Source organism: Macaca fascicularis, chromosome 4 (assembly GCF_037993035.2).
Source record: "Macaca fascicularis isolate 582-1 chromosome 4, T2T-MFA8v1.1".
NCBI classification, from domain to species: Eukaryota; Metazoa; Chordata; class Mammalia; order Primates; family Cercopithecidae; genus Macaca; species Macaca fascicularis.
The window spans coordinates 128258607-128276205 of record NC_088378.1 but is presented as its reverse complement, the minus strand read 5'-3'; the positions used below and the strand labels follow the sequence as shown (position 1 = coordinate 128276205).

The 17599-nt window shown below is 54.8% G+C and overlaps 1 protein-coding gene across 9 annotated transcripts in view; it reads left to right on the top strand.

The window, feature by feature from the left end:
- Positions 1-17599, top strand: part of TTBK1 (tau tubulin kinase 1) — a 45463-nt gene that overhangs the window by 14624 nt on the left and 13240 nt on the right. For 5 of the 9 annotated variants that reach the window (XM_065544013.2, XM_065544012.2, XM_065544014.2 and 2 more), the window contains 4 exons: positions 946-1177; positions 1438-1613; positions 4687-5248; positions 11860-12138. In XM_065544013.2, the coding sequence (XP_065400085.1) occupies positions 946-1177; positions 1438-1613; positions 4687-5248; positions 11860-12138 (1249 nt within the window). Of the gene's footprint in view, positions 1-945; positions 1178-1437; positions 1614-4686; positions 5249-11859; positions 16039-17599 lie in introns of those variants that run through there. The other 4 variants (XM_045390926.3, XM_045390925.3, XM_045390924.3 and 1 more) reach the window with 2 other exon arrangements.

The window sequence follows — 17599 nt, the reverse complement described above, 5'->3', positions numbered from 1 at the left end:
TGGCTGTCTTTCCTATCCTTAGTGGAGTTCGGGACTTCGGGAAACTCTGCCACATCTCCACCCTCAATCTGATCATATAGTGGGCGTCTTCCTCAGTGGGTCCCTGGGAGAGCAGGGAACCCCAAGTGAAATTAACTGAGGCCCACAGTTTATCTTTTTCTTATCATGCATATGCATGAATTTAATGGCTGTGTCTTGAGGCCATACCCCTGAAAGTTACAGCTCCTTTCCTCAAAGCACTCTCAGCTGAGTCTGGGATGTTTGAAATCGTTGGGTCAGCAATTTCAGAACCATGTAATGGGCACAAAGACACAGGTGGTCCAGGGAGGAGCTGGAGTTAGAAGGGGCTCTCCACCCAGCCCCAGGAGCGAGCCAAGGAGAGAAGTGGGCAGGGGCTTCAGGGGACATGTTTAGGGAGGAGACTTAACAGGACGTGGTAGCACATTACGGTGCCCAGACATTGCTTAAAGAACTCTAAAGTTTAATCATCAAAGAAGATTAAATACAAAAAAATTTAAGTGTATATTCAGGGCAACTTCCATCTATGCTCCCAGACTGCAAAATAGTAATAAAAGAAAACTAATTTTAAAAGGAACTCCAAAGTGATTCTCCTTTTTAGACCCATTCCTGGGTCTAAAGGAGGAAGCCGGACAGTGAATGCCAATGGAAATCTGGCAGGTTCTTGAACGACAGTAGGATCCACTAAGCCAACAGAGCTAGATGGCAACATCTCCTTGCGGCCCCTGCCAACTTGAGGGTGGTCTGGTCTCAGAGGCTTTGTGGGCCAGCAATGGTGATGGGTCTAGGGACACTCTTACCCCTGACGGGACCGCCTCTGTGCCTGCTCCTAGGGGTGGTCTCCAGGTCTGTGCTGGTAGGAGAGGGCCATGGGAGGAGAGGGCACCCCTACCAGCCTTGCTCATGGCTCCCTCCTGTCCTCTCCAGGGTGGTCAATGTGACGCCAGTGCCCGGGGACCTGCTCCGGGAGAACACCGAGGATGTGCTACAGGGAGAGCACCTGAGTGACCAGGAGAATGCACCCCCAATTCTGCCCGGGAGGCCCTCTGAGGGGCTGGGCCCCAGTCCCCACCTTGTCCCCCACCCCGGCGGTCCTGAGGCTGAAGTCTGGGAGGAGACAGATGTCAACCGGAACAAACTCCGGATCAACATTGGCAAAGTAACTGCAGCCAGGGCGAAGGGCGTGGGTGGCCTTTTCTCTTACCCCGATTCCCAGCCTTGGGTCCCCGCCCTGTTCCTCCTGAGCACCCTGTCCCCAACCATCTGCCTGCTTGTCCTGCCTCTGTTTCCCGGTCCCTTCCCGCCCTAGCCTCCCTGCGTCTCCCATCATCATCATCCTCCGTCTCCTTTACCCTGAGGAGACCATTCGCCCACAGCTGCCTCATCAACCCCAGCTCATGACACTCCCCTCTCCTGCAGAGCCCCTGTGTGGAGGAGGAACAGAGCCGAGGCATGGGGGTCCCCAGCTCCCCCGTGCGTGCACCCCCAGACTCCCCCACAACCCCAGTCCGTTCTCTGCGCTACCGGAGGGTGAACAGCCCTGAGTCAGAGAGGCTGTCCACGGCGGACGGGCGAGTGGAACTACCTGAGAGGAGGTGGGTCTGGGACCAGGGGCATGGTTGGGGCCCAAGGCCCCCTCCGCCTTCACATGGCTGGTCTGGAGGAAAAGTCAGATGTGTGGCGGAGGTGGGCAGACCCTGGGAAGTGCTGAGAGGGTTATGCGTGGGCCTGGGGTCAGACTCAGTTGGGGCCAGAGACAGGGCCTGGGAAAGCCAGTAGGGGATCCAGAGAGGTCCCAGCTCATGCCGGGAAAGGGAATTGGGGGAGTGCAGGCTGCAGGAGGGACAGGCTGGGTGCCTGGGCCCAGGAAGGGTGAGGGATGAGTTGGTTGGTAGGTGTGTGTGCTTCCAGAACCTCTTCTAGAGACTAATTATAGATGCTTCAAGTGCAGCCGAGGTAGACTGTCTTCAGCTTTGGGGGAGAGGGCCTGGGAATTTCTGGAAGAGAGGGCAGGGCAAGTTTTGGGGGTTAGGGCTGAGGGATCTGAAGTCATAGAGGGGAGGGGACCAGGGGGAACGTAGTTGGGGAAAAGGAGCATCTAGAAGCTAGGTGAGCCTTTGGGAGGGGAAGGTGGGAGGGTGGGAGAGTGATCTGTTGACCCCAGATGGTGGGTGGACAACATGGGCCAGGGCCCGGTCCCCACCTGCACTGATGGTGGGTGGGACAACATCAGGTGGGGAGGCCCCTGAGAGATGTTTCCACCTTCCCTTGGCCTCTGAGTGGGGCTTCACTCCGCAGTAGGACTGGGGCCTTCTCTGCACCAGAAAAGGGGTCTCTTCCAAAGACCCCGTCCTGGGGATAAGAGGGGTATCCTTTCTGGCATCCACTCCATGTGTCTCCTTGTGAGCAAACTCAGTCGTTCCACACTCACACAGGTTAGCTTACCTGGGACTGAAGACCACCCTTTTCGTCTGTGGTAGCCTGGAGTCCCTCTCCCTGGAGACGGAGAAATGAGGAGAGGCAGTTTGGGAAGGGATATAAATGGAGAAGAGAGGTGGGAAATACCTTGAATGAGACAGTCCTGAAGGGCTGCCTGCTTTTAGGGAACAAGAAGCAAATTGGTTTGGCTCACTGTGAACCCCAGTTGCAGGGATGGTAGGGAAAGTTGAGGGCTGAACAGGATATCATAGACAGCAGAGGTTCTGGATGGGCTCTGGGGCTCTGGGACACTTGGGAGCAGGAGACAGTACAAAGCAGTTGGGATTCGGATTTCCCACCCCACTCCCTCCTGTCTCCAACCGTTCGTCTGAGCTCCCACTAGGCACACACATGCAAACACACACGCGCGTGCACACACACACACACACACACACACAAGCACTACTAGCCCTGAGCCTTCTTTGGCACCCTTTCTCCCCTTTACATCCATCAAAACAAACTGTGCCTCAGAAAGGAAATGATATCAGCCATTTACATGAGAGCATAAATATAAGACCCTAGGTGGCCTCTCTCAGGGATGTTTTATTTAAGTCTTTATTAACAAGTCAATAAAAATATTGTGCACAGTCAGATTGGGCAGGTCCCACGCAGGCTGGGGCAGGAGTATTTTGAGAAAGCCCCACAGGCGGTTCTGATCTGCACCCCTGCCTCTGCAGCTGAAGAGCCATTGAACCATGGGCTCGATGCTGGGGGAGAATGAAAGTCAGCCCCCTGCCCACAGTCTGAACATGAGGCAGTGGCACAAACCCAAGATAGGTTAGGCCTCCGTGGTGGTTCTCAGTGGGTACCCTGGCATTTGGGAGAGGGCAATTCTTCCTTGTGGAGCATCCTCCCACACACTATTGTACAACCAGAAATATCCTCCTCTTGGGGTTGGCATGGCCCCAAGTTGAGAAGCTCTGAAAGTAATGTGAGATTCACGGCACAGTTCAAGATAATGAGGCCGGGCACAGTGGCTCACGCTTGTAATCCCAGCACTTTGGGAGGCCGAGGCGGGCAGATCACCTGAGGTCAGGAGTTTGAGACCAGCCTGGCCAAAATGGTGAAACCCCATCTCTACTAAAAATACAAAAATTAGCAGGGTGTGGTGGTGTGCACCTGTAAGCCTCAGGAGGCTGAGGCAGGAGAATAGCTTGAACCTGGGAGGTGGAAGTTACAGTGAGCCAAGATCATGCTACTGTACTCCAGTCTGGGTGACAGAGATTCCGTCTCTAAGGAAAAAAAAAAAAGATAATGACAGAAGAGATGTCCCAAGACAGGATCAATGCCCTTGGGGTAAAGTCAGATGGGACCCAGGCCCTGCCCAGCAGAGCTCACAGTCTCTTGGGGAGACAGATTGTGAACAGACATGAGGTTCACCCTGTGATGAGAGAGAGATACAAAGCACTAATCCTTGCAGGATGGGAAAGGCAGGCTACCTGCCCAAGGCAACAACCAACCTGTATCAGCCAGCAAAGGGTAGAAGGACAGGCTGTGTGTGGGGAGAGGTCCTATGGGGAGAGGCCACATTCCGGGTGGGCTGTAAGGGTGGAATCTAAGATGGGGCTGGCGAGGGAAATGGGGAGACAGCCATAGTCAGGCTGTGAGAGGCCTAGAGTATAGACCAAGGAGTGTGGACTTTGTTGTTGGGGCTGGGGAGTCACTGGAGTTTGTTGAGCTGGGACTAACAAGGCCATCTTGGGAGTGATGAAACCAGCCAGGCAGGCCTGGAGGGTGGTGGCAGAAGAGGCTGGAAAGCCCTCTGTAAACTCAAGGGCCAGTTGGGTGTGTTTGCCTGGAAGCAGCAGGAAGCAACCACTGGTTGTGAGCACTGGAGAGGCAAGAACAAAGCTTGCCTGAGGAAGATTAGCTTCCCTAGGGTGGCCCAGGAGAGAACGTTCCTTGCACAGAAACCCGAGTTTATTTTCTGCTTGTTTGTATTCCTGGAGCACGGTAAGCATTCAAAAACATTTGTTGAATGAATGAATGAATGAACTAACAAACGAACTAACAAAGCCTTGATAGGAAGTGAGGTTGGAGGGTGACAACCTAGAGGTAACTGGCCTGGCCCAAGGTGGGAGGGGTGCTGCGGTCAGGTTTCGGGAGTCACACCCCACCCTGCCACTGGCATGGGGTTCTTGGGGGTCCAGTGGGGCTGGGCATTGAGCCCCATGAGGGGTGGCTTTGCAGGTCACGGATGGATCTGCCTGGCTCGCCCTCGCGCCAGGCCTGCTCCTCTCAGCCAGCCCAGATGCTGTCAGTGGACACAGGCCACGCTGACCGGCAGGCCAGTGGCCGCATGGACGTGTCAGCCTCTGTGGAGCAGGAGGCCCTAAGCAATGCCTTCCGCTCGGTGCCGCTGGCTGAGGAGGAGGACTTCGACAGCAAAGAGTGGGTCATCATTGACAAGGAGACGGAGCTCAAGGACTTCCCTCCGGGGGCTGAACCCAGCACGTCGGGCACCACGGACGAGGAGCCGGAGGAGCTGCGGCCATTGCCCGAGGAGGGCGAAGAGCGGCGGCGGCTGGGGGCAGAGCCCACCGTCCGGCCCCGGGGACGCAGCATGCAGGTGCTGGCCGAGGAGGACCTGCAGCATTTGCCGCCCCAGCCCCTGCCACCCCAGCTGAGCCAGGCCGATGGCCGTTCCGAGACGTCACAGCCCCCCACGCCTGGCAGCCCTTCCCACTCACCCCTGCACTCGGGACCCCGCCCTCGACGGAGAGAGTCGGACCCCACAGGCCCACAGAGACAGGTAAGGTTGGGCTTGTACCCCACTCCCCATCTCCAGATGCCCAGAGTCCTGGTGTGTAGGCCTGGGGTGCTCCACATGTGCTGGCACTACTGACCAGTAACCCAGCAGTCACAGGGCCGTGATGGAGGTAGACAGGCTTAAGGGTCTGAAACCACGTTTGGGGGGCAGACAAGGCTCCCCAGAGGAAGTGCCCTCTCAGTTCTGAGTTGAGTCTGGCACTGTGAGCAATTAAGCCAAGTGACAAGGCGGGAGAAGGGCCTCGCAGGCCACGGGTACAGTGTTTTGCACAGGCCGGGAGGGGGCGATCTGAGAGCACTGAGCTGATGGCACACTGCAGCAGCCAAGGCTGCGAGGTCAGCCCTGGGCCCCGCCACAGAGGGCCTTCAGGGCTACGCTAGGGGGTTGGGGCTTGATGCTGCAGGTTTGGTAAGCCACTGAAGGCTTTTAAAAAGGAGTGCAACATGATTACATTGGTACTGTTGAATGATCCTTGGGCTGCTGTGTGGAAAATGGATTGAAATGGCATGAAACGAGATGCAGGCAGGCCACGTGGCAGACAGTGGCAAGAGAGTGCCCTGGAGGCTTGGGCTGGGGTGGGGCTGTGGATGCGGGGCAAGGTGGATAGTGCTAAGGGTGTTGGGGATAGGCCAGGAGGGCTGTGATGGAGTGGGGGCCAGGGCTTCTCGTGTCTCGGCTGATGCTCTGAGTGGTTTTGAAGGGAGTGAGAATTTGGATTTAAATACAATGAACTGATCAGTGCAGTGACTCACGCCTGTAATCCCAGCACTTTGGGAGGCCAAGGTGGGCAGATCACCTGAGGTCAGGAGTTCAAGACCAGCCTGGCCAACATGGTGAAACCCCATCTTTACTAAAAATACAAAAAATTAGCCGGGCGTGGTGGTGCCTGCCTGTAATCCCAGCTACTTGGGAGGCTGAGGCACGAGAATTGCTTGAACCCAGGAGGCAGAGGTTGCCGTGAGCCAAGATTGTGCCATTGCACTCCAGCCTGGGTGACAGAGCGAGACCCTGACTCAAAATAAAATAAAATAAAATAAAATAAAATAAAAATAAAATAAAATAAAATAGGCCAGGCTCGGTGGCTCATGCCTGTGATCCCAGCACTTTAGGAGGCCGAGGTGGGTGGGTCACAAGGTCAGGAGATCGAGACCATCCTGGCTAACATGGTGAAACCCCGTCTCTACTAAAAATACAAAAAATTAGCTGGGTGTGGTAGCAGGCGCCTGTAGTCCCAGCTACTCGGGAGGCTGAGGCAGGAGAATGGCGTGAACTCGGGAGGCAGAGCTTGCAGTGAGCTGAGATCGTGCCACTGCACTCCAGCCGGGGCGACAGAGCGAGACTCCGTCTCACAAACAAAAAACAAAAAACAAAGAAAAACAATAAAATAAAATAAAATAAAAAATACAATGACCTCATGGAATCTAAGGGATTTCCATGTGTAGGTACCTGAGGCTCAGGAGAGGGATCGCAGCTGGAAATACAGATTTCGGGGTTTGGGAAACCATGGGAATGGGTGATGTTACCCAAGAGGACTGTACAGGGTGTGGAACCCAAAAGTGAGGGCGGAAGCTGAGAGGTGCTCACATCTAGGGGGAATGAGAGGAGAAGGAGCTCTGCATGATGAGTGAGAGGGAGAGGTCGGAGCATGGGAGGAGCATGGGGGAGAAGGTCCCCGAAATCAGGGCAGGAGATGTCTGGAGGGCAGCGGGGAGGACTGGGAAGGGGTTTCCATGATCAGGGCAGGTTTCATGGAGGAGGTGAGCTCTGAGAGCCAGGTGGATGGCCATGGGGAGAAGTGGAGCCAAGGCGAGAGAGACTATAGTTGAGCACAGGGACAGGTGTGTTGGGTGCCCTGGAAGGGCCCAGTCTGGCTGCAATGGCACCTCCTTGTGTGGGAGGACTGAGGAACAAGGCTGGAAGGGCAGGGAGGGCCAGATGATGGCCAAATTGCAAATGTCTCATGCTATTTGGGTTATTTTCTTCTGACCAGGACAGGGTGTCAGAATAGGCAGACAGCCACTGGCCTGGCCAGGCTTCGCTTGTGGGACAGAGGCTGACCTCTGACCTGGGAAATGGAGGAAAACTCTAGCACTGTGTGCCAAATGGGGTCCATGAACCCGCAGAGGGGCTGGAGAGAGTCATGGAGGGGATGCCGGAAGGGGCTCAGGGGCTGCGCCGCGTTCCACATAGTGGTTCCACGTTGGGGGCGTACACTCTTGGTGGCTCTGGGAGGTGCCCAGGTGTTGGGCCAGGGGCCAGTTCTACCACTTGCTCAGATCGGGAGGCTTTGCTTGGGATCACATGGGTGCCCTGGGAAAAGCAGCTGTGGGCAGGATTGCATTCAGACCCCATCCTATCTAGAAGTCCCTTCTAGAAGAAAGGACCTCCGAGCTGTGGTCCTGGGGAATATGCATCCCGGCCTTGCCTGGACACTGGAAACTGGGGGCTCAAAAAGTGGGGCCCGTGAGTCCTCACCCAGAGAGGCCCTAGCTGGCCTGAGTTGGAGGCACAGCCCTGGCAGACCTGGCAGTCACGCGGGCTGGTACCACTGTGTTGTAACTAGCCATTGATCCCACCACATCCAGCACCAGTCAGCAGGAGGGGGAGCAAAATGTGTTTGGGGTCCTTGCTCCACTCCCATTCATTCGTCCACACTCACCGAGCATTTACTGTGTGCCATGTACCACAGGCATCAGAGGCGACTTGCACAATAGGTTGTACCCGCAGAAAGTGCAGAGTCTAGGGAGGGTGACAGACAGTGTCAAGAGAGAAAGCCCAGAATTAAAGTCAGGAGACCGAGGTCTGGACCTGGCTCTGCCATTCCCTTCCCAGTGACTGAGGGCCAGTCAGTGTCTCTTTCTGGGTCTCCAGGTGAGGGAGCTGAGGTTCTTCTGAGGTTCATCTCTAAAGTTTTTCTTACCTGCAGATTCCTACCTGTGTCCTGGGACTTATCCTCACTTTGGGGAATTCTGGCCAAGAGGGTGGGGAGAGAGAGATTTGGTGGGATGGGGAAGCACAGGCCGATTCTATAATCAGTCAGTCTTGGGCTTGGGTCCTGCTTGTGACAGGGACAGGCACTACCTGTGTCAGCAAGAGATGAGCTGTGTGTGTCTTTGGGGGTGAGGTGTTTGTGGGTCTCAGGTTCCCCACAGTGTACAGAATCAAGGTTGGTTAGCATTCTGCCCCTGCGCATGTGCGTTTGTGTCAGTGGAGCTCGAGCCGCGCACTGGTGGATGGATGTGTCCATATGTATGTGCCTGCAGGTGGGTGCACATGTTACTGCATTTGTGTAGAATATGCAGCAGGTCTGCAAGTGTGTACAGAACCACAGATGCCTAGAATGTCAAAGCATTTCTATTGATGATAACAATTGGAGTAATAATTCTAATAATGACAACAATAGTTAGCACCATCCTAAGCACTTTCATGTTTATATGTATATTCCTCACAACAACACTATGAAGAGGGAATCTTGATTTTAAAAGTAAGAAAACTAAGATTCATAGAAGCAAAGTTTTTAGCCCAGCTGGTGAGCACCAGCTGGTAAGTGTTAGCACCAGAACTTGAACCCAGGCAGCTCGTTCCGAGATCTGAGCTCTGAGCCATTCCATCTGAGGTCTGTGAGGTTTTTTTTTTTTTTTTTTTGAGACGGAGTTTGGCTCTTGTTGCCCAGGCTGGAGTGCAATGGCGTGATCTCGGCTCACCACAACCTCCGCCTCCCAAGTTCAAGCAATTCTCCTGCCTCAGCCTCCCGAGTAGCTGGGATTACAGGCATGCACCACCACGCCCGGCTAATTTTGTATTTTTAGTAGAGACGGAGTTTCTCCATGTTGAGGCTGGTCTCGAACTCCTGACCTCAGGTGATCCACCTGCCTCAGCCTCCCAAAGTGCTGGGATTACAGGCGTGAGCCATTGCGCCTGGCCTGAGGTCTGTGAGTTTAACAGAAAGCATACAGGCCAGAGAGAGCAGATGGTTTGTGCAGGATCAGAGAGAGCCTGGAGCGTGTGTGTGTGTGTGTGTGTGTTGTGTGCATACCCACTGGGCCACATCAGCAGGTGTGCCTGTGGGCATGTCAGTGTGCAGGGCAGCCTCTGTGTGTGTCTCTGGATGAACATATGGGGTATAACATGTTTTGCCAAGTACTTCAGGACAGTGGGGTGAAGCAGAGATCTTCCTTCATCAAGGGTAGAGGAGCAGGAAGAAATGGACCAGCCTACTTTTTTCTTCTGTCTTTGGGCTGGCCTGAAGGAAGTGGTGAGCCCAGCCTGGGCCTATGGCAGGGCCTCCCAAATCTGGCTGCATCCTAGAATCACAGTTTTTGGGATTCTCCACCCACAGGCGGAGATTATGCGGCTTAGGGCAGGCAAGAACTCTCTGCTGAATTCCCTCTTCCCCGCCACCTTTTTGGAGGAGCCCTCTCTAGACCTAGCTCAATTTTCTCAGTGCCTGATGTGTGAACTTCCTCATAACACCAATCATTTAAACTATGAGCACCTACAACTCTGTCACCTGCACATGTGGGGAACGGGGAGGGAAACAGTGTGAAAGCAGGCACAATTGGGGCTATTTAAAAGTATCTATTGTTCTTTGGTGATGGTGTGTGTGTGTGGGTTTTTTTTTTTTCCCCCACACACCTGGCTTTCTTCTCAAGGAAATTTAAGGTGCAAATTAGGAGTGGCGGGAAAAGCTAGGGCAAGGGTGAAGCAGGCTAGCAAGTGTGTGATTTGGGGGAGGGCTGTTTGCCTGCCTTTATCGGTTGTCTCTGGCCGATAGCACAGCAGGTCAGCAAGCCCTGAGTACACAGACACTGCCCGGCAGGCACCAAAGCATTTCCCTGCCACGTGCTGGACAGTGTGCTATGGGCTGGGGGACAAAGATGAATAAAGCTGCCCAGTCCTGCCCTTTTGGAGCTCAAGGTCATAAGCGGTAGGGTGGAGATGCAAAGGTCTAGAAAGATGTTTACAATCCAGGTCCATCAGGGAGGTAACAGAGCACTCTTATCTGCTAGAAGCTGGGAGCTTGCAGGGGAGGGAGCTGGAGTGGTCTCACACAGGTGGTATTTCAACTGGTGTGAAGACAAGCAGGTGGCCACAAGTGGTGCCCAGTCTGAAGGGCAAGAGCACTCTGGGATTCAATGCCATCCTGTGAAAATCTGCCTGGCAGCTGAGCAAACTCTGGCTGGAATGTTAAGCCACCCACATGTGCTGTGAGAGGGGGTTTTGGGCAACAGCGGTGCCTGTGTTCCTTGGTATCTCTGGGTGGGCCTTAGACCCCTAAACTTTAGTGCAGATGAGACTAGCTCAGAAGGATCCTAGACTTGGCCAAAAAGAAGATGAAAGGGAAAGCAAGGTGGGAGCAAAGCCAGTCCTATTAGAATGTTCTCCCTCTTCCCTACTCTGCTGGAGGCTCCATGCCAAGTCCCTTGTGCCCCCACTTGACAGCAGCAAGGGATGCTGGAGCTGAGTGTCGCAGGCCCCCTCCTTCCTGGAGGAGCTGGCCCAGTCAGTCCTTGTTGCCACTGTAAAAGCTATTTCAACTGGCCTCAGTCTCAGGAAGAGAGAGGGTCAGGCTGGGAGAGGTCTGGTAACGCCCTGGGTGCCATTTCTGCCCCCACATACCTGGGACACATCCACTTCACTCAGAGGGCATGGGGACACAGGGCAGGATTCTTCCTGAAGGAGATGAGGCAGCAGCTCTGCCCAGCCCCGTACACAGGCTGCCTGGTGGCTCAGCCTTTGGGGGGGGCAGGGGAAAAGCCACTTTCAAGAAAATACTTCAGTTTGCCCCTCCTCCTACGAGTCCATCCCTTCCCTCATTTGGAAGAGTGATTTAAAATTAGATACTAAAATGGCTCAGTGAAGAGTGCAGCATTTACTCTATGGCGGGTGCTGTTCCAAGTGCTGCATCTTATAACATTGAATCCTCACGACCACCCTTTGAGGTGGGCACCATTATGACCCCCATTTTACAGAGGAAGCTGAGGCTCAGAGAGGTGCAGTAACTTGCTCAGATTTTAAGTGTTGGAGTTGGGATTCAAACAGAGTAATTGGGCTCTAGAGTCCCACCTTATGCCGCATTGTCACCCAGATCCCAACACTTCCCTGTGATGGGACGAGGGTATCAAGGCGGAGGGTGTACAGGGAACGTTTCTGAGACCTAATGAGTAGCACGGAATCTAACTGGGGAGACAGGCAGCACACAGCTGTCAACACATGGCAAGGAACTCTCTCAGAGCACAGAGCCACCTTCCCAAGAGAAAGGGTTCCCCAGTCCAGAACAACCCTGAGCTAGGTAGGACTAAGCGGGAAGGCTTCTCGGAGGAGGTGAGTGACCATGGTCTCCTTGCAGAGACCATAGTGTGATAAGTTCCAGAGAGGAGGAGGAGGGGGAAGGGCGTTGGAGGCCAGAGCCTAGATTCTGAGGCAGGACCTTGGGGCGGGTGGTTTGCACCCTCCTCCACCCTGCCTGACCCCGCCCACTTGCCCGGGACGCCGGCGCCGCAGGGGCTGTGAGCGGTGGGTGGCCCCGGAGACGGAGCTGTCGAGTCTGTGCCTGACACGTCTTTTCCCTCCACTCTCTTGGTCTCTTTCAGTTGGAGGAGGACAGACTCTCGGGGCACTCCCTCCCGCGGTACAGCCCCCTGCGACGACTGGCGTCCTCCGTGTTCTCCTCCTCCACGCTGGAGACGGAGCATTACCCTCACCCCGGCGGCGGCGGCTCCTCGGGCTCCTCCGGTTCCCTCATTCAGCGCAGCCGCTCGGCCGAGAGCAGCCCTGTGCGGGCGCCCCACCGGCGCCACGCGCCCCTCGCTGCTGGCAACCACAGACTCATGCCCTCGGTGCTCCGCATCTCGCGGTCCCAGCTGCAGCAGGTGTGGGCCCGGTTCACCCACAAGACCTAGGCTGGGCCCCCCCCCTCCTGGAGGGGGCAGGTGGGGGGGGTGGGGAGCAGGCAGAGACCATGGTTCCTTCCCAGGACGCAATAATCACACACTCACACCCATCCCACCCCATCATGCAATACAGCCCCCCTAGAACGTTGGCCCAAGGTACTGTAATACTCCCACCCCAAGCAGAGTCTCCGTCCCACCCCTGCATCAGCTCCCTTTGTAGGTGCCAGCCAAATGGTGCAGGGAGGGGTGGGGCTGGTGGTACAGTTTCCAGGACAGGGGCGCTCAGCTGGAGCCACTGGTGGGTCCGGAGTCCAGTGGAAAGTAAGGTGTCAGGGAGATGAGGCCTGCAGGGCCAGAGGCACTCTGGCATGGGCTTTGTTCTGTTTAATTTGTGATCTCTTGGCATGGCTGGGTCTGATCCACCCCGAGGGGCTGGCAGGAGACCAAGACCCTCCTTGTGTGGGGGGTGTGTGTGTGTGTGTGTGTGTGTGTGTGTGTGTGTGTGTGTGCGCGCGCGCGCGCGCGGCTCTGTGTATGGGATGGAGACCAGGGCAGCCAGGTTTGGAATGTGGTGGGGAGTGTTTCAATGCTCAGCGATGGGGGGAGGCAGCCCTGTGACTTAGCGAGACTTTCCCAGGCCATTGTTATTGAGGACAGAGTTCCTTCCTCACACATCTTACCCCAGGAAGGCTCAGTCCATGGTAGGCTGCCCCTCCCCGAAGACACCTGTGCCATCTCCCTGGTAGGATTGGATGTCTGTCCTCGGCTCCTCAGGAACTGAGGATGGACGAGAGGGACCTGGGATCCACCTCTCAAAGCTGGCTAGAACTGAGCAACGAGGAGACCCAGCTTAGAAGCAGTGGCAGCAAAGGTGGTTGTTAAGGATGAGGCGAGAAACCATGTATGTGCTTGTCAGCAAAACCAGTGTCTCAGGACAAATCCCAGGTGGGAGCAGCCCCACCTCTGCCCTTCTCAGAGGGTGACTCCTTCCTGTAGGTGCTCGGTGAGCCCCCAAGGGTGGTAGTGAAGACACAACAGAAGAGAGGCAGGTTGGATAGGGATCTGGACACTTGGGAGTGGGGAAGTGTCAGGATGTCAGCTTGCTCATGCCTCTTCTGCCCATTTCTCAGCCCCCAACTGTCACTGCAGGGAGCCCAAGGTTCCCTTTATTCATCCTGCCCATGTCAGCCAGCACCTTTGTTTCCCTGGGGAATGGGGTAGTAGCGAAGTGGATGCCAGAAAGGGCAGTGCCTGTATGGGGAGGGGAGGAGGCCCGAAGATTTGCAAAATGTTTATTTCAGTGAGACTGTGTCTGTATGTTTGCTTGTGTGCATGCGCGTACACTTGTGCGTAAGAGTGTGCTTACGAATGAGCGTTTGTGCATGTGGAAAGGCTGCCATGGATGAATGCTCAGGCTGTGCACTGTGTAATTCCAGGAAGTGCCATTTATGCAGACCTCAATGTGACTGGCACGTGCCCAAGTTGCACAGTGCTGTATGAGTGTGTGTATGCATGTGTGTGTTAGGGAGCCAGAAAGATGTCTATGCAGTCATTGGTAGTTTCCTATGTACCTACTCTCATCCCAGCTTCACTCTTCTACCCCTCTCTCCCCATAATTTCTGCTTGGCCCATCAATCCCCCAGATGTCTCTGGTTAGAGTAGAGGCCTCAGGGCCCTGGCCCCAGCCTGGGGGTGCTGTAAGTGTGGTGGGCAGTGCCCTGGAGCCAAACTGTCCACACAGAGGACCACCATGGCTCATCCACACCATCCACATAAGCCACTCCATAGCCACACACTCTTTTCCCCAAAATCTTTCTTTGTAAGTCATTTTATTTATTTATTTGCTTATTTATTTATTTATTTATTTATTTTTGAGGATGTCTGGGCCAAGAGCACCTTCTCCATCTGGCAACAAAAGCCAGATTTGGGTTCTAATACTTGTGTCCCGCCCCCACCCCATCTCAGCTGCTCACTTTTGAATCTCCCCAAACCCAAGCCTCTGTTGCCCTCCAGGCTGTTTTGGACGGCTTTGCACCCTGCTCAGGCAGTAGGCAGGAGAGGGTCAAGGTGGACCCTTTGAGAAGGGACAGAAAACAAAAAGCACAAAGGTGCGGGGGTGAGGCTGAACAGTGGCCCCACTCCCCTCCTGCTGGCACTGCCTCCCCCAGCCCTGTCCTCTTGCCCTCCTCCCATCCACCCCAGGTAGTGGCAGGAGGTGAAGTGAAGGGAGCCTGCCCGCCATCTGCTCCGTAAGTCAGTAGCTATGTGGGCAAGGACCCCCGCCCACCCCCAATCTGGGGTTGGATGAAACCAAGCACTCTGTGATCCAGCATTCCCTTCTAGAGAGTTCCACTACCCAACCCTGAGCACTGCTCCATCTCAGTGACCCTGAGGTACTCTAAGATCCCAAAGTGCCTTGTGATATATCAAAGATGATGGCACTGGCTTCAGCCTCATTTTAGCATTACGTACGTATTACTGTTTCCAACACCTTTGGAAGTGGGAGATCCTGCAGCATTGAGAAGGTGGCTGAGTTTTCAAATAGACACCTCCCACCTCAGAACTGACACCTGTGGGAGAGGGTGTGTCCTTTGAAGCAAGGCCATGGTTCAAAGCATATTGTCCTTTAGGGGGACATCTATTTGTTTATCCTCCATGGTGGAGGGGAGAGTGTTTTGTAAGCCATAAAGCTCTGAGCTCACAGGTGATCTTAATAATATTACTATCTTTTCTGGGTAGCTCTGACTCTTGGAAATTGTTAAGGTCATCTAAGCCACTTGTGTTGGATCAAGTTCACGTGAAGCACAGCAGAGTTTCACATGGTTTGGGTCGCATTGCCAGTCTCCGGTTCCCAGGCGAGGTGGGGATGCTGTGAGCCTGCAATATTGTCACTCTTGTTTTCTGAAGCATTTCCCAAGAGGAGGCCAGAATGTTTCAAGATTGATACCCTGCTTGGGGAAAGTGCGTAGCCTCTTCGGGGTCAGCTTTGAAAAGAGACAGCTGTCTTTGTTGTATTTTGAAAGTGGTGTTTTCGCACTTGATAGTTTCACTCTGCATTTAGTGGTGACTTACAATTATTTGTGATTTTATTCAACAGCCACTGGCACACAGTGCTTATTATGTGCCAGGCAGTGATCTAAGCACTTTACAACATTAACTCATTTAAACCTCATAATAGCTTATGAGGTAGATCCCAGTATTATCTGCATTTAACAAATTAATCAGAATATTTTATTTACCAGAACATATAAAAAACCCACCCATGCCGAATAATTGGAGGTCGTGTTTGACAGGAGTTTGTGAAACGTCTTGGTCTGTGTGTACTGGTTGATTGATTGTCCTTTGCGGTGGGCTCCCTGCTCAGTCTATAGAGAAGAGGGGAGTTGTCAGCAAGCCATATTTTCCTTCCTTTCCCATTCCCACCTTGCCATGGGGTGGCATCCAGATGGGAGTCACTCCAGAGTACTGGGGTTGATTGAAATGGCTGAACCCTGTCTCTCCAGAGACCTCCAACCCCTCGGTCCCACATGGCCCCAAGCAGCCCACAGCAGCTCTGGGGATCAGGTGGGCAGAGGAGGAGTTAGTGTGAGAAAGCGGGAGCTCCAAAACCTGACCTCAGTGGGATTGGTGAGGTCCTAGGGGTCAGGCTGACAGATGGCAAGACACTGGCATCTGTGGGCACCAAATGGGTGTCACCAACTCACACATCAACAAGAGCCAAACAGTGTCAGGGAAATGGCAGGTTCAGGGACTGTGGTAAACAGGGGAACTCCCACGCCCTTACCGTCCTCAGCTCAACCAATTGTTGCCACTATCTTCTAATTTTTATTTGAAGTCTCCCAATTTTTAATTGTTGGCATCTAATTTTAAAAAGAAAAATCACTGTATGAACCAAACCAAAATGGTTTACAGGCAGAGGTGACCTAAACTCATTTTGCAACCACTGTGAGCCTGAGGACTTCCCACACCACCCTCTGTCCAGGGCTGCAGCACTCAAAGGTGACAGCGTTCTTGTCCAGGAACTCGAACCTGGCCAGTGGGGATGTGTAGTGTGTGCTGTGTGTATGCATGTGGTGTGCATAAGTGCCTGAATGAGTGCGAGGGCCAGTGGACCTTTTTGTGGTGAGTGGGGGCCTCCTGGTGGGACTAGTATTTTCTCCATGGGAGAGGGACCCTGGGTCTGTGACAAATGCGCTAGTAAATTTTCGATAACTTAATATACATCCCCCACACACTCAAGGCAGCTTGGGTCACAGCAATAACCACTGAACACTCTCATCCCAATCGCTAACATCCTGAACCCAATGATATCCCTTTGCATTTCCAGTTTTGGGGAAAACAGACACAGCCCTCCCTGCCCAGTGGGTGGGGGATGGTGGCACCTCTGAGCCATGCTGGTCCCAGGACCCCCGGACTCGGACTCGCTCTCTCTTCTGCCCTGCCTAGTTCCCTTTTTCTGGGGAGGGGTGGTGCTGTCTTGCTCAGGCAGTGGTGGGGGGAGCCTTGGGCCCCTGGGTAGGCAGAAGGAGCTGTGTAAATGTATCTCTATGGAGTGGGCAGTGGAGGGGACCATACTTGGGGAGGGTGTGGCTCTGACCGGGGGTGGGGGTAAGTCCAGTTGTGTGTGGGGAGCTTGGAAAATGCTGTATCCTCTGCTGTCCTTGGGTTGATGTGGTACTTGGGGATGGAAGTGTAGATCTCTCAGGAGGGCCTGAGGCCCATCCCACCCTACCCCAAACTCCACTTAGACCTGGGACACATTCAACTCAAGAGTCAGGAACCAGCCCACCCTCCACACAGTCAGCCCCTGAAAATATCAAGCATCCTTCTTCCTAAGGGAGAGGCTCCAGGTCTGAGGGCCACACCCCTCCAATATCCCTCTGGTTCCCCACACGCCATCCAGTGGGCGTCACAGCCCAGGAGGCCCCGAGCCTGCGTGCCCGCTTCCTCCAAATGAGGGGTGGGGAAGGGGTGGAGAGGAGAGGGAAATGGAGCCCACAGGACTCCTTCCTAGAACCTACCTAGACTCTCCTCCACTCGGCTCCACCTTCAGTCCCACCACGCACCCTCCCTCCCTGCACAGGCTGTGGGGGCGGGCAGTGGGGTCCACATGGCCAGTCATTAACCGGCCCTCACACACTCACACTCACACTCACAGCCACACTCACACACTCTCCCTCCGTAGCTGCGCGCACTTCGCCCACTCTCCGGACCCTGCACTAGCAGCCCTGGCCCGGAGCGCACGAGGACTGCGCAGCCGGACCCCCGCAGGTCCCCAAACCAGGGCCCCAGTCCACCCGCCCGTCCCCGCGGCCAGCGCCACGAATGTACGGCCCGCCCCACACAGCGCCCCGCACCCCCCGCCGGACTTCGGCCCCGCCGCGCTCCCGCCCCGCCGCCGAGGCTTCCCCTGGGTTCGCGTCCCCCACCGCCCCCGCCG